The sequence below is a fragment of the Oncorhynchus masou genome, chromosome 13 (assembly GCF_036934945.1).
Source record: "Oncorhynchus masou masou isolate Uvic2021 chromosome 13, UVic_Omas_1.1, whole genome shotgun sequence".
NCBI classification, from domain to species: Eukaryota; Metazoa; Chordata; class Actinopteri; order Salmoniformes; family Salmonidae; genus Oncorhynchus; species Oncorhynchus masou.
Genome location: NC_088224.1, coordinates 6,438,398 through 6,455,722, shown reverse-complemented (window position 1 = coordinate 6,455,722; position 17,325 = coordinate 6,438,398). Strand labels below are relative to the sequence as shown.

Sequence of the window (17,325 nt, the reverse complement as noted above, 5' to 3'; positions counted from 1 at the left end):
TGTTTACTCATCACCACAGTGTTTACTCATCACCACATAGTACAGTGTTTACTCATCAACACAGTGTTTACTCATCAACAGTGTTTACTAATCAACACAGTGTTTACTCATCAACAGTGTTTACTCATCACCTCAGTGTTTACTCATCACCACAGTGTTTACTCATCACCACATAGTACAGTGTTTACTCATCAACACAGTGTTTACTCATCAACACAGTGTTTACTCATCAACACAGTGTTTACTCATCACCTCAGTGTTTACTCATCACCTCAGTGTTTACTCATCACCTCAGTGTTTACTCATCACCACAGTGTGTACTCATCACCACATAGTACCGTGTTTACTCATCAACACAGTGTTTACTCATTACCTCCGTGTTTTCTCATCATCACAGTGTTTACTTATCACCACATAGTACAGTGTTTACTCATCACCACATAGTACAGTGTTTACTCATCACCACATAGTACAGTGTTTACTCATCACCACATAGTAGTGTTTACTCATCACCACATAGTAGTGTTTACTCATCACCACAGTGTTTACTCATCACCACATAGTACAGTGTTTACTCATCACCACAGTGTTTACTCATCACCACAGTGTTTACTCATCAACACAGTGTTTACTCATCAACACAGTGTTTACTCATCAACACAGTGTTTACTCATCAACACAGTGTTTACTCATCAACACAGTGTTTACTCATCACCACAGTGTTTACTCATCACCACAGTGTTTACTCATCACCATATAGTACAATGTTTAGTCATCACTACAGTGTTTACTCATCACCACAGTGTTTACTCGTCACCACAGTGTTTACTCATCACCACAGTGTTTACTCGTCACCACAGTGTTTACTCACCACCACAGTGTTTACTCGTCACCACAGTGTTTACTCATCACCACAGTGTTTACTCACCACCACAGTGTTTACTCACCACCACAGTGTTTACTCACCACCACATAGTACAGTGTTTACTCACCACCACATAGTACAGTGTTTACTCATCACCAGTGTTTACTCATCACCACAGTGTTTACTCATCACCACAGTGTTTACTAATCAACACAGTGTTTACTCATCACCACATAGTACAGTGTTTACTCATCAACACAGTGTTTACTCATCAACACAGTGTTTACTCATCACCAGTGTTTACTCATCACCTCAGTGTTTACTCATCACCACAGTGTTTACTCATCACCACAGTGTTTACTCATCACACAGTGTTTACTCATCACCACAGTGTTTACTCATCACCACAGTGTTTACTCACCACCACAGTGTTTACTCATCAACACAGTGTTTACTAACCACCACATAGTACAGTGTTCACTCATCAACAGTGTTTACTCATCAACACAGTGTTTACTCATCACCACATAGTACAGTGTTTACTCATCACCACAGTGTTTACTCATCACCACAGTGTTTACTCATCACCACAGTGTTTACTCATCACCACAGTGTTTACTCATCACCACATAGTACAGTGTTTACTCATCACCACAGTGTTTACTCATCACCACAGTGTTTACTCATCACCACATAGTACAATATTCACTCATCAACAGTGTTTACTCATCAACACAGTGTTTACTCATCACCACATAGTACAGTGTTTACTCATCACCACAGTGTTTACTCATCACCACAGTGTTTACTCATCACCACAGTGTTTACTCATCACCACAGTGTTTACTCATCACCACAGTGTTTACTCATCACCACATAGTACAGTCTTTACTCATCACCACAGTGTTTACTCATCACCACAGTGTTTACTCATCACCACATAGTACAATATTCACTCATCAACAGTGTTTACTCATCAACACAGTGTTTACTCATCACCACATAGTACAGTGTTTACTCATCACCACAGTGTTTTCTCATCACCACAGTGTTTACTCACCACCACATAGTACAGTCTTTACTCGTCACCACAGTGTTTACTCACCACCACAGTGTTTACTCATCACCACAGTGTTTACTCACCACCACAGTGTTTACTCACCACCACAGTGTTTACTCACCACCACATAGTACAGTGTTTACTCATCACCACATAGTACAGTGTTTACTCATCACCACAGTGTTTACTCATCACCACAGTGTTTACTCATCACCACAGTGTTTACTCATCAACACAGTGTTTACTAATCAACACAGTGTTTACTCATCAACAGTGTTTACTCATCACCTCAGTGTTTACTCATCACCACAGTGTTTACTCATCACCACATAGTACAGTGTTTACTCATCAACACAGTGTTTACTCATCAACAGTGTTTACTAATCAACACAGTGTTTACTCATCAACAGTGTTTACTCATCACCTCAGTGTTTACTCATCACCACAGTGTTTACTCATCACCACATAGTACAGTGTTTACTCATCAACACAGTGTTTACTCATCAACACAGTGTTTACTCATCAACAGTGTTTACTCATCAACAGTGTTTACTCATCACCTCAGTGTTTACTCATCACCTCAGTGTTTACTCATCACCACAGTGTTTACTCATCACCACATAGTACAGTGTTTACTCATCAACACAGTGTTTACTCATCACCTCAGTGTTTACTCATCAACAGTGTTTACTCATCACCACATAGTACAGTGTTTACTCATCACCACAAAGTACAGTGTTTACTCATCACCACATAGTACAGTGTTTACTCATCACCACATAGTACAGTGTTTACTCATCACCACAAAGTACAGTGTTTACTCATCACCACAGTGTTTACTCATCACCACATAGTACAGTGTTTACTCATCACCACAGTGTTTACTCATCACCACAGTGTTTACTCATCAACACAGTGTTTACTCATCAACACAGTGTTTACTCATCAACACAGTGTTTACTCATCAACACAGTGTTTACTCATCAACACAGTGTTTACTCATCACCACAGTGTTTACTCATCACCACAGTGTTTACTCATCACCATATAGTACAATGTTTAGTCATCACTACAGTGTTTACTCATCACCACAGTGTTTACTCGTCACCACAGTGTTTACTCACCACCACAGTGTTTACTCGTCACCACAGTGTTTACTCACCACCACAGTGTTTACTCGTCACCAAAGTGTTTACTCATCACCACAGTGTTTACTCACCACCACAGTGTTTACTCACCACCACAGTGTTTACTCACCACCACATAGTACAGTGTTTACTCACCACCACATAGTACAGTGTTTACTCATCACCAGTGTTTACTCATCACCACAGTGTTTACTCATCACCACAGTGTTTACTAATCAACACAGTGTTTACTCATCACCACATAGTACAGTGTTTACTCATCAACACAGTGTTTACTCATCAACACAGTGTTTACTCATCACCAGTGTTTACTCATCACCTCAGTGTTTACTCATCACCACAGTGTTTACTCATCACCACAGTGTTTACTCATCACCACAGTGTTTACTCATCACCACATAGTACCGTGTTTACTCATCAACAGTGTTTACTCATCACTACAGTGTTTACTCATCACCACAGTGTTTACTCATCACCACAGTGTTTACTCACCACCACAGTGTTTACTCGTCACCACAATGTTTACTCATCATCACAGTGTTTACTCACCACCACAGTGTTTACTCACCACCACAGTGTTTACTCACCACCACAGTGTTTACTCGCCACCACAGTGTTTACTAATCAACACAGTGTTTACTCATCACCACATAGTACAGTGTTTACTCATCAACACAGTGTTTACTCATCAACACAGTGTTTACTCATCAACAGTGTTTACTCATCAACAGTGTTTACTCATCACCTCAGTGTTTACTCATCACCTCAGTGTTTACTCATCACCACAGTGTTTACTCATCACCACATAGTACAGTGTTTACTCATCACCACAGTGTTTACTCATCAACAGTGTTTACTCATCACTACAGTGTTTACTCGTCACCACAGTGTTTACTCACCACCACAGTGTTTACTCACCACCACAGTGTTTACTCACCACCACAGTGTTTACTCGTCACCACAGTGTTTACTCACCACCACATAGTACAGTGTTTACTCACCACCACATAGTACAGTGTTTACTCACCACCACATAGTACAGTGTTTACTCATCACCAGTGTTTACTCATCACCACAGTGTTTACTCATCACCACAGTGTTTACTCATGACCACAGTGTTTACTAATCAACACAGTGTTTACTCATCACCACATAGTACAGTGTTTACTCATCAACACAGTGTTTACTCATCAACAGTGTTTACTCATCACCACAGTGTTTACTCATCAACACAGTGTTTACTCATCACCACAGTGTTTACTCATCACCACATAGTACAGTGTTTACTCATCACCACAGTGTTTACTCATCACCACAGTGTTTACTCATCACCACATAGTACAGTGTTTACTCATCACCACCGTGTTTACTCATCACCACAGTGTTTACTCATCACCACAGTGTTTACTCATCACCACATAGTACAGTGTTCACTCATCAACACATAGTACAGTGTTTACTCATCACCACAGTGTTTACTCATCACCACAGTGTTTACTCATCAACAGTGTTTACTCATCACCACAGTGTTTACTCATCACCACATAGTACAGTGTTTACTCATCAACACAGTGTTTACTCATCAACAGTGTTTACTCATCACCACAGTGTTTACTCATCACCACATAGTACAGTGTTTACTCATCAAGACAGTGTTTACTCATCAACAGTGTTTACTCATCACCTCAGTGTTTTCTCATCACCACAGTGTTTACTCATCACCACATAGTACAGTGTTTTCTCATCACCACATAGTACAGTGTTTACTCATCACCACAGTGTTTACTCATCACCACATAGTACAGTGTTTACTCATCAACACAGTGTTTACTCATCACCACAGTGTTTACTCATCACCACATAGTACAGTGTTTACTCATCACCACAGTGTTTACTCATCACCACAGTGTTTACTCATCACCACAGTGTTTACTCATCACCACAGTGTTTACTCATCACCACATAGTACAGTGTTCACTCATCAACACATAGTACAGTGTTTACTCATCACCACAGTGTTTACTCATCACCACAGTGTTTACTCATCACCACAGTGTTCTCATCACCACATAGTACAGTGTTTACTCATCACCACAGTGTTTTCTCATCACCACAGTGTTTACTCATCACCACAAAGTACAGTGTTTACTCATCACCACAGTGTTTACTCATCACCACAGTGTTTACTCATCACCACAGTGTTTTCTCATCACCACAGTGTTTACTCATCACCACAGTGTTTACTCATCACCACATAGTACAGTGTTTACTCATCACCACAGTGTTTACTCATCACCACAGTGTTTACTCATCACCACAGTGTTTACTCATCACCACAGTGTTTACTCATCACCACATAGTACAGGGTTCACTCATCAACACAGTGTTTACTCATTACCACAGTGTTTACTCATTACCACAGTGTTTACTCATCACCACATAGTACAGTGTTTACTCATCACCACATAGTACAGTGTTTACTCATCACCACAGTGTTTACTCATCACCACATAGTACAGTGTTTACTCATCACCACAGTGTTTACTCATCACCATATAGTACAGTGTTCACTCATCACCACAGTGTTTACTCACCACCACAGTGTTTACTCATCACCACATAGTACAGTGTTTACTCATCACCGCAGTGTTTACTTTAATGAATTGCAAACAGGAAAAGCATTGAATGACACATTAGATTACTTAATAATTCACAACAGTTAAAGTGGAATCCTGTGCCAAATATGCAAATGTTGCCTTGTTCAAAACCATCTCCCTCTGCTGCAGTTGGAGGCAGAGAACGAGGTGAACAATGAGATGGCCAATCGCATGTCTCTGTTCTACGCCGAGGCCACGCCCATGCTGAAGACCCTGAGTAACGCCACCACCAAGTTTGTGTCAGAGGTAACGACCCCTGTTCTAGTCCCTACCTCCTTCCCCCATCACACCCCTCCCTCTGGTTCTTAACGACAACTAGCGCCAACTCCTGACCCCTTCACAAGAGCCAATACTAGTCTTTACGAAAGCTACCAACCCAAGTCAAATCAAATCAAATGTATTTATATAGCCCTTCTTACATCAGCTAATGTCACAAAGTGCTGTACAGAAACCCAGCCTAACACCCCAAACAGCAATCAATGCAGGTGTAGAAGCACGGTGGCTTGGAAAAACTCCCTAGAATGGCCAAATACGAATATGTTCTTAACTGACTTGCCTAGTAAAAAAAAAGGGCTGTGCTGGGTGGCGATTATAACAGAACATGGCCAAGGTGTTCAAAGATGACCAGCATGGTCAAATAATAGTAATCAGAGTGAATATGTCAGGGTTCCATAGCCGCAGGTAGAACAGTTGAAAGTGGAGCAGCAGCACGGCCAGGTGGACTAGGGACAACAAGGAGTCATCAGGCCAGGTAGTCCTGAGGCATGTTCCTAGGGCTCAGGTACTCCGAGAGAGAGAGAAAGAAAGAGAGAATTAGAGAGAGCATACTTAAATTCACACAGGACACCGGATAAGACAGGAGAAGTACTCCAGAAATAACAGACTTGCCCTAGCCCCTCGACACATAAACTACTGCAGCATAAATACTGGAGGCTGAGACAGGAGGGGTCAGGAGACACTGTGGCCCCATCCGATGATACCCCCAAACAGGGCCAAACAGGCAGGATATAACCCCACCCACTTTGCCAAAGCACAGCCCCCACACCACTAGAGGGATATCTTCAACCACCAACTTACCATCCTGAGACAAGGCCGAGTATAGCCCACAAAGATCTCCGCCACGGCACAACCCAAGGGGGGGCGCCAACCCAGACAGGAAGACCACATCAGTGACTCAACCCACTCAAGTGACGCACCCGTCCTAGGGACGGCAAGGAAGAGCACCAGGAAGCCAGTGTCTCAGCTCCTGTAATAGGGTTAGAGGCAGAGAATCCCAGTGGAAAAAGGGGAACCGGCCAGGCAGAGACAGCAAGGGCGGTTTGTTGCTCCAGTGCCTTTCTGTTCACCTTCACAATCCTGGGCCAGACTACACTCAATCATAGGACGTACTGAAGAGATGAGTCTTCACCTTATACTAGCATCACCACACCCCAAGTCACCCTATACTAGCCTCACCACACCCCAAGTCACCCTATACTAGCCTCACCACACCCCAAGTCACCCTATACTAGCCTCACCACACCCCAAGTCACCCTATACTAGCCTCACCACACCCCAAGTCACCCTATACTAGCCTCACCACACCCCAAGCCTGGTATTTACTCTCTGTCTCCCTCCAGAGGCCAGTGCTGGTATTTACTCTGTCTCTCTCCAGGGGCCAGCGTAGGTATTTACTCTGTCTCTCTCCAGGGGCCAGCGTAGGTATTTACTCTGTCTCTCTCCAGGGGCCAGCGTAGGTATTTACTCTCTGTCTCCCTCCAGGGGCCAGTGTAGGTATTTACTCTCTGTCTCCCTCCAGGGGCCATTGCTGGTATTTACTCTCTGTCTCCACCTGCTGTCTGTGTTACAGAATAAGACCTTACCCATTGAAGACACCACAGACTGTCTGAGCACCATGGCCTGTGTGTGTCGCGTCATGCTGGAGACCCCGTGAGTAGCCCTCTTTTTCTAGTCTCTTTCTCTAGTCCTTTATTTCTCTAGTCTCTTTCTCTAGTCCTTTATTTCTCTAGTCTCTTTCTCTAGTCCTGTCTTTCTCTAGTCCTGTCTTTCTCTAGTCTCTTTCTCTAGTCCTTTATTTCTCTAGTCTCTTTCTCTCGTCCTTTCTTTTTCAATCCCTCTCTACATTCTCTCCTTATTTTACTCCACCTCTCTTTCTTACTGTCTCTCTTGATGTGTGATTAGCTCCACTCTTTCCATCCTCTTTCCTTCTCTCTCGTTATGTCACGTCATGTCATCTTATGACCTTCAGGCCAAGTGTAAGCTGAATTGTTTTTTCCATATTTTCATAGTCTTTCTTTTACCTCTTATCTTTATCCCTCTCTCCCTCTCTTCCTCTCTCCCACTCTTCCTCTCGCCATATCTCCCTCTCAATTCAATTTCAATTTAAGGGATTTACTGTCATGTGAAACATATGTTAATATGTCACTTGATTTGGAAATGTTACGTCTACATACAGTGTATACATATGCAAATAGTTAAAGTACAAAAGTGAAGATGAATAAACATAAATATGGGTTGTATTTACAATGGTGTGTGTTCTTCACTGGTTGCCCTTTTCTTGTGGCAACAGGCCACAAATCTTGCTGCTGTGATGGAACACTGTGGTATTTCACCCAGTAGATATGGGAGTTTATCAAAATTGGGTTTGTTTTCAAATGTACTTTCGTACTCTCTGTTTAGGGCCAAATAGCATTCTCGTTGTCTCTGTTTTTTTGTTAATTCTTTCCAATGTGTCAAGTAATTATCTTTTTGTTTTCTCATGATTTGGTTGGGTCTAATTGTAGGGTGTGTTTGTGTTTGTGAACAGAGCCCCAGCACCAGCTTGCTTAGGGGACTCTTCTCCAGGTTCATCTCTCTGTAGGGTGTGTCTGTGAACAGAGCCCCAGGACCAGCTTGCTTAGGGGACTCTTCTCCAGGTTCATCTCTCTGTAGGGTGTGTTTGTGTTTGTGAACAGAGCCCCAGGACCAGCTTGCTTAGGGGACTCTTCTCCAGGTTCATCTCTCTGTAGGGTGTGTTTGTGTTTGTGAACAGAGCCCCAGGACCAGCTTGCTTAGGGGACTCTTCTCCAGGTTCATCTCTCTGTAGGGTGTGTTTGTGTTTGTGAACAGAGCCCCAGGACCAGCTTGCTTAGGGGACTCTTCTCCAGGTTCATCTCTCTGTAGGGTGTGTTTGTGAACAGAGCCCCAGGACCAGCTTGCTTAGGGGACTCTTCTCCAGGTTCATCTCTCTGTAGGTGATGGCTCTGTAGGGTGTGTTTGTGTTTGTGAACAGAGCCCCAGGACCAGCTTGCTTAAGGGACTCTTCTCCAGGTTCATCTCTCTGTAGGTGATGGCTCTGTAGGGTGTGTTTGTGTTTGTGAACAGAGCCCCAGGACGAGCTTGCTTAGGGGACTCTTCTCCAGGTTCATCTCTCTGTGTTTGTGAACAGAGCCCCAGGACCAGCTTGCTTAGGGGACTCTTCTCCAGGTTCATCTCTCTGTAGGGTGCGTTTGTGTTTGTGAACAGAGCCCCAGCACCAGCTTGCTTAGGGACTCTTCTCCAGGTTCATCTCTCTGTAGGTGTGTGTTTGTGAACAGAGCCCCAGGACGAGCTTGCTTAGGGGACTCTTCTCCAGGTTCATCTCTCTGTGTTTGTGAACAGAGCCCCAGGACCAGCTTGCTTAGGGGGCTCTTCTCCGGGTTCATCTCTCTGTAGGTGACGGCTTTGTTGTGGACGGTTTGGGAATTGCTTCTTTTTAGGTGGTTGTAAAATTTAACAGCTTTTATGAAATTTGATAATTTGCGGGTATCTGCCCAATTCTGTTCTGCACACATTATTTGGTGTTTTTGCAGAATTCAGCATGCAGACTCTTAATTTGGTGTTTGTCCCATTTTGTGAATTCTTGGTTGGTGAACGGACCCCAGACCTCACAACCATAGAGGGCAATGGGTTCTATAACTGATTCAAGTATTTTTTGTCAGAACCAAATGAGCCAAATGTTTTGATGGCATAGAAGGATCTACTTACCTTGTCTCTCAGATCGTTCACAGCTTTGTGGTGCTGAGGTTTAGGCCAAGGTATGTGTAGTATTTTCTGTGCTCCCGGGCAAAGATGTTTAGATGGAATTTGCATTTGTGGTCCTGGCAACTGGACCTTTTTTGGAACACCATTATTTTGGTCTCACTGAGATTTACTGTCAGGGCCCAGGTCTGGCCGAATCCGTGCAGAAGATCTAGGTGCTGCTGTAGGCCCTCCTTGGTTGGTGACAGAAGCACCAGATCGTCAGCAAACAATAGACATTTGACCTCTGATTCTAGTAGGGTGAGGCCGGGTGCTGCAGACTGTTCTAGTGCCCTAGCCTTATTCGTAGATACAGTTCAAATCAGAAGTTTATTTACCTTAGCCAAATACATTTAATCTCAGTTCATCACAATTCCTGACATTTAATCCTAGTAACAATTCCCTGTCTTAGGTCAGTTAGGATCACCACATCATTTTAAGAATGTGAAATGTCAGAATAATAGTAGAGAGAATTATTTATTTCAGCTTTTATTTCTTTCATTACGGCAGGGTAGCCTAGTGGTTAGAGTGTTGGACTAGTAATCAAAAGGTTGCAAGTTCAAATCCACCGAGCTGACAAGGTACAAATCTGTTGTTCTGCCCATGAACAGGCAGTTAACCCACTGTTCCTAGGCCGTCATTGAAAATAAGAATTTGTTCTTAACTGACTTGCCTAGTAAAACAAAAAAATTACATTCCCAGTGGGTCAGAAGTTTACATACACTCAATTAGAATTTGATAGCATTGCCTTTATATTGCTAAACTTGGGTCAAACATTTTGGGTAGCCTTCAACAAGCTTCCCACAATATGTTGGGTGAATTCTAGCCCATTCCTCCTGACAGTGCTGGTGTCACTGAGTCAGGTTTGTAGGCCTCCTTGCTTGCACACGCTTTTTTCAGTTCTGCCCACACATTTTCTATAGGCTGGGGTCAGGGCTTTGTAATGGCCACTCCAATACCTTGACTTTGTTGTCCTTAAGCCATTTTGCCACAACTTTGGAAGTATGCTTGGGGTCATTGTCCATTTGGAAGACCCATTTGTGACCAAGCTTTAACTTCATGACTGATGTCTTGAGATGTTGCTTCAATATATCCACCTAATTTTCCACCCTCATGATGCCATCTATTTTGTGAAGTGCACCAGTCCCTCCTGCAGCAAAGTAACCCCACAACATGATGCTGCCACCCCCGTGCTTCACGGTTGGGATGGTATTCTTCGGCTTGCAAGCCTCACCCTTTTTCCTCCAAACATAACGATGGTCATTATGGCCAAACAATTCTATTTTTGTTTCATCAGATCAGAGGACATTTCTCCAAAAAGTATGATCTTTGTCCCCATGTGCAGTTCTAGTCAGGCTTTTTTATGACGGTTTTGGAGCAGTGGCTTCTTCCTTGCTGAGCGGCCTTTCAGGTTATGCCGATATAGGACTCGCTTTACTGTGGATATAGATACTTTTGTACCTGTTTCCTCCAGCATCTTCACAATGTCCTTTGCTGTTGTTCTGGGATTGATTTGCACTTTTCGTACCAAAGTACGTTAATTTCTAGGAGACAGAATGCATCTCCTTTCTGAGCGGTATGACGGCTGCGTAGTCCCATGGTGTTTATACTTGAGTACTATTGTTTGTAGAGATGAACGTGATACCTTCAGACATTTGGAAATTGCTCCCAAGGATGAACCAGACCTGTGGAGGTCTACAATGTTTTTCTGAGGTCTTGGCCGATTTCTTTTGATTTTCCCATGATATAAAGCAAAGATGAACTGAGTTTGAAGGTAGGCCTTGAAATACATCCACAGGTACACCCCCAATTGACTCAAATGATGTCAATTAGCCTATAAGAAGCTTCTAATGGCATGACATCATTTTCTGGAAATTTCCAACCTGTTTAAAACCTCTCTGGGATATGTGGGATGGTAGCGTCCCACCTGGCCAACATCCAGTGAAAATGCAGAGTGCCAAATTCAAATAAATTACTACTATACTATAAAAATTCAACTTTGATGAAATCACACATTCAAGATACCAAATTAAAGCTACACTTTTGTGAATCCAGCCAACATGTCAGATTTAAAAAATGCTTTACTGCGAAAGCAAACGATGCTATAATCTGAGGATAGTAAACAAAGATAGAGAAGCATATTTCAATCCTGCAGGCGCGACACAAGACGCACAAATAAAAATATAATTCATGCCTTACCTTTGACGAGCGTCTTTTGTTGGCACTCCAATATGACCCATAAACATCACAATTGGTCCTTTTGTTCGATTAATTCCGTCTATATATCCAAAATGTCCATTTATTTGGCGCGTTTGATCCAGAAAAACACTGGTTCCAACTTGCGCAACGTACCTACAAAATATCTCAAAAGTTACCTGTAAGCATTGTCCAAACATTTCAAACTATTTTTGTAATACAACTTTAGGTATTTTTGAACGTAAATAATTGATCAAATTGAAGAAGTGGAGCGTGGTTTCAGGTCACGAGCCTCTAACAAAGAGTACACACTAGACTCGAGCCCCGTTCTGAACAGTCTTACTTCTTCATTTCTCAAAGGAAAAACCTCAACCAGTTGAAGTGATAGGAAAGGAAAGTCGACTAGAAATCTGGATTCCCAATGAAAACCCATTGAAAAGAGAGTGACCTCAAAACAAAACAAAACTCTGAATGGTTTGTCCTCTGGGTTTCGCCTGCCAAATAAGTTCTGTTTTAAACTCACACACATGATTCAAACAGTTTTAGAAACTTCCGAGTGTTTTCTATCCAAATCTACTAATAATATGCATATCTTATCTTAGCTTCTGGGTCTGAGTAGCTGTTTACTTTGGACACGCTTCTCATCCGGACGTGAAAATACTGCCCCCTATCCCAAATAATGGTCCCAAAGAAGTTAAAGGCACAGTCAACTCAGTGTATGTAAACTTCTGACCCACTGGAATTGTGATACAGTGAATTATACGTTTAAAAAAATCTGTCAGTGAACAATTGTTGGAAAAATGACTTGTGTCATGCACAAAGTAGATGTTCTAACCGACTTGCCAAAACTATAGTTTGTTTTAGCAAGAAAGTGGTTGAAAAACCAGTTTTAATTACTCCAACCTAAGTTTATGTAAACTTCCCACTTCAACTGTCTATATGTTGAAGAGGGCGGGGCTTTAGCCACGGCCATGTGGAAAGAAATGTGTCTGATTTTTGCCCATTTTAACCGCACACGTGTTGTTTGTGTAGATGGACTATGTCGTATGTTATTCCCCCCAACACCATTTTACTATTACTTACTTTAATTGTATAGCAGACCCTCATGCCAAATTGGGTAAAAAAAAAAAAGTGAAATCAACAAAGCTTGAGAAGACTGTCCTTGGTTGGGTTTGTTTGTCAATTAGGGTGAGCAGGGTGAAAACGTGGTCTGTAATTTGGTAAAAAGCCAATTTGACATTTTCTCAGTACATTGTTTTCACTAAGTCTGCTGTTAATGATAATGCAGTGGATTTTCCCAAGGCTGCTGTTGACACATTATTGGCATGATAACTCATTATCAAAAAAGTCATTATCCAAAAGAACATCAACGTCTTAAAGCTGATCAAAGCAATAACAATCCCGCTCTCTTTCTCTCTCTCTTTCTCTACCCCCTTACTATCTCACCCTCCCTCTACCCCTTACTCTCTCACCCTCCCTCTGCCTCTCTCTACCCCCTTACTTTGCTTCTCTCTCCCTCTCTCTACCCCTCACTCTCTCACCCTCTCTCTACCCCCTCACTCTCTCACCCTCCCTCTCTCTACCCCCTTACTCTCTCACCCTCCCTCTGCCTCCCTCTGCCTCTCTCACCCTCCCTCTGCCTCTCTTTCCCTCTCTCTCCACCCCCTTTCCCCCTTCCTCTCTCTATCTCTTCCCCCTCTCCCTTTCTCCCTCCCCCCACCTACCTCTCTCCGATCCCTTCCCCCTCCGTCCCTCTCCTCTCTCCATAGTGAGTACCGTTGTAGGTTCACCAACACAGACACCATGTTGTTCTGTATGAGGGTGATGGTGGGAGTGATCATTCTGTACGACCATGTCCACCCTGTAGGAGCCTTTGCCAAGACCTCCAAAATAGACGTAAGACACACAAACATCCATGTTTCTACTCTTATACTGCTTAACATGCTGATTCTATCTGACCACACATGCCTTGATGTCCTCAAGTAGGGTGATGACCTTAGTCTAAAGCGGTGTGTATCTTTGGTTTGTGTGTGTGCGTACAGATGAAGGGTTGCATCAAGGTGCTGAAAGAACAGCCTTCCAACAGCGTGGAGGGACTACTGAACGCACTGAGGTGAGGAGAGAGGGAGGGAGAGAGGGAGAGAGAGGCAGAGAGAGGGAGAGAGAGGCAGAGAGAGAGAGAGAGGCAGAGAGAGAGAGGCAGAGGCAGAGAGAGAGGCAGAGAGAAAGAGAGGCAGGGCAGAGAGAGAGAGAGAGGGAGAGAGAGAGAGGGGCAGAGAGAGAGAGAGAGGGAGAGAGAGAGAGAGAGAGAGAGAGAGAGAGAGGCAGAGAGAGAGAGGCAGAGAGAGAGGCAGAGGCAGAGAGAGAGCGAGGCAGAGAGAGAGCAGAGGCAGAGAGAGAGAGAGAGAGAGAGAAAGAGAGGCAGAGAGAGAGAGAGAGAGAAAGAGAAAGAGAGAGAGAGGCAGAGAGAGAGGCAGAGGCAGAGAGAGAGAGAGCAGAGAGAGAGAGAGAGAGAGGCAGAGAGAGGCAGAGAGAGAGGCAGAGAGAGAGAGAGAGAGGCAGAGAGAGAGAGAGGCAGAGAGAGAGAGAGAGGCAGAGAGAGAGGCAGAGGCAGAGAGAGAGAGGCAGAGAGAGAGAGGCAGAGAGAGGTAGAGAGTGTAGCTTGTATGTACATATACTCATCTCATGTGTCTTTCTCTCCTCCTGTCCTCTCCCCCCTTCTCTCCTCCCATCCTCTCCTCTCCCCCTTCTCTCCTCCCATCCTCTTCTCCTGTCCTCTCCCCCTTCTCTCCTCCCATCCTCTCCTCTCCCCCTTCTCTCCTCCCATCCTCTCCTCTCCTCCTCCTCCTCTCCAGGTATACGACCCGACATCTAAACGACGACAGCACCTCCAAACAAATCAGGGCTCTTCTCCAATGAGAGTGAGAGGAGCAGAGAGAGGGAAGGAAGATGAGATAGCGAACGCGGAGGGAGATGACGAAGAACGAGGGGAGAACAAACTGTGGTGTGCTGAATCCTGTTTGTTGACAAGCAAAATGATCCGGTCTGATAAGAAGCGCTGATGAAAAGAACAAGTCTATGTGTTGCTCATCATTCTGTCTCCCATTTTGTAAAAAAGAAAATGAAGGAAGAGAAACTATAGAGATATATATTAAAGAGAAAAATAGCGAAACAAAAAAAATAAACAGGTGTTACACGATGGAAATAAGACTAAAGAAGAACAACAACAAGGAAAAAGCTATATTAATAAGACTAAAGAAGAAGAACAACAACAAGGAAAAAGCTATATTAATAAGACTAAAGAAGAAGAACAACAACAAGGAAAAAGCTGTATTAATAAGACTAAAGAAGAAGAACAACAAGGAAAAAGATGTATTAATAAGACTGAAGAAGAACAACAAGGAAAAAGCTGTATTAATAAGACTAAAGAAGAAGAACAACAAGGAAAAAGCTATATTAGAAAATCTAGTCAGTAAACAAAACTCAAAAAAATAAAATAACTGAAAATAAACACAAAAAGATTAATATTCCGTACAACAACGTTAGTCTGAAGAATATTTTTGCACTGGTGTAGAATATAAACAACGCTGTCTGTTAGTCTCTAAGTAGCCGCTGTAAAGATTTAAACCAGGCTCCATTACAAACTTTAAAAAATAAGACTGGGAATGACAAAAACGGCCTGATTCCAAACCAATAGCTTGTCCCTTTCCAAAAGTCCTGACTCCTCCAATCTAAAAGGACTTGGAGTTATATGCAGTTCAAATCCAAACAAGCTGTCAGGTAGCCAACAAGGTCCTAGGGATCGGGATGAGGTATTGGTTTGGGACTGGGCACCTGTGTAGATTAGGCTCAGTCTCTGCATTGAGGGTCCATCCCAATCGTCTAAAGGGGCTTCCTCCACTCCTCACCCTCTCCTCATTTCCTCTCCTTCATCTGCACTGAACTGAAAACACAGGTGTTAAGTTAAGGTAATGTGATGGATACAAACCAGAAATGAGCTCTCACTTTGCTCAGCTCTTTCACATCATTGCAGATGAAGGAAAGTCAGAAAGGAGACATGGAGGGAAATCTATTTTAGCGTATTGAGATTCACCCAGACACTCCATGTTGATTTCCTCATCATACAACCACTCCTATTGATCCTAACCCATAACCCCCCCCCATCCACTTGCATCGTAACCATGGGAGCTGTGGGTGTTCTTGGCACTAGTATGTAATGCTACGACGTAAATGATTGAGTTGGTGATTCAGACCTCTTTATGGTGCCAAAACCTTTTATTATCCACATTAAAGTTCATTCAACAAGTGCCAAAGCTACTGCATCATCAGAAGGTGAGGATTGAGTTAAGGAGATAGTGACTACAACAAGCCTTGTAAACACTGCTTGATATCTCTCTTTAAGGGGTTAAGGAGATAGTGACTGACTACTAGATATCTCTCTTTAGGGGGTTATTTAAGGAGATAGTGACTGACTACTAGATATCTCTCTTTAGGGGGTTATTTAAGGAGATAGTGACTGACTACTAGATATCTATCTCTAGGGGGTTATTTAAGGAGATAGTGACTGACTACTAGATATCTCTCTTTAGGGGGTTATTTAAGGAGATAGTGACTGACTACTAGATATCTATCTCTAGGGGGTTATTTAAAGAGATAGTGACTGACTACTAGATATCTATCTCTAGGGGGTTATTTAAGGAGATATTGACCATAAGCATTTTGCTACACTCGCATTAACATCTGCTAACCATGTGTATGTGACCAATACAATTTCATTTAAAACACAAAGAGAAGGGCAGAGACAAGTCTATCAGGGAGGGACTAAGGCAACATCATAAGAGGATAGATACATGCAGACACACACACACACACACACACACACACACACACACACACACACACACAGTCATTAGATCACTCAGAGATTCGCAGTGTAAATAAGTGAGCGAGCTTAGTATTTTCTCATCAGGCTCCTACAAGGCCAGCTCGGGTCCTCCAGAATAAAGTACACAAAAACAATAACAAGCGTGCTTATGATCCACTAGAGAGTTCTTCTTTTAGTATGAGGCAAATAAACAGTTAAGTCACTGAATAAGTGGGTGTTGAAAATAAAGAATTTCAAAAGGAGATTTTACAAAGCATTGTTGTACTTCCCATGTCGATAGACCTCATTCTAACTTCATTTGAGCTCATAAGGTATTTTCTATACAGGGGTATGTGACACAAGCATATTCTGTATAAATATATAGACGGCATGGTGTAAAAGGTGTTTTTATTCCTTTTTAATTGTTCAGTGAAGCTGACATTGGGTGTGTGTTGTCTCTCTCAGAAATCCAACGGCTTGGCTTGGACCATTGGACT

At 42.9% G+C, this 17,325-nt stretch overlaps 1 protein-coding gene across 3 annotated transcripts in view; it reads left to right on the top strand.

The window, feature by feature from the left end:
* The window catches only part of LOC135551681 (CYFIP-related Rac1 interactor A-like), a 142,754-nt gene extending 125,915 nt beyond the window's left edge, over window positions 1-16,839 (top strand). For all 3 annotated transcript variants that reach the window (XM_064982857.1, XM_064982859.1, XM_064982858.1), the window contains 5 exons: window positions 5,860-5,976; window positions 7,580-7,659; window positions 13,734-13,860; window positions 14,007-14,077; window positions 14,820-16,839. In XM_064982857.1, the coding sequence (XP_064838929.1) occupies window positions 5,860-5,976; window positions 7,580-7,659; window positions 13,734-13,860; window positions 14,007-14,077; window positions 14,820-14,883 (459 nt within the window). In that variant the 3' untranslated portion in view covers window positions 14,884-16,839. The remainder of the gene's footprint in view (window positions 1-5,859; window positions 5,977-7,579; window positions 7,660-13,733; window positions 13,861-14,006; window positions 14,078-14,819) is intronic.
* Window positions 16,840-17,325: the final 486 nt, after the last annotated feature.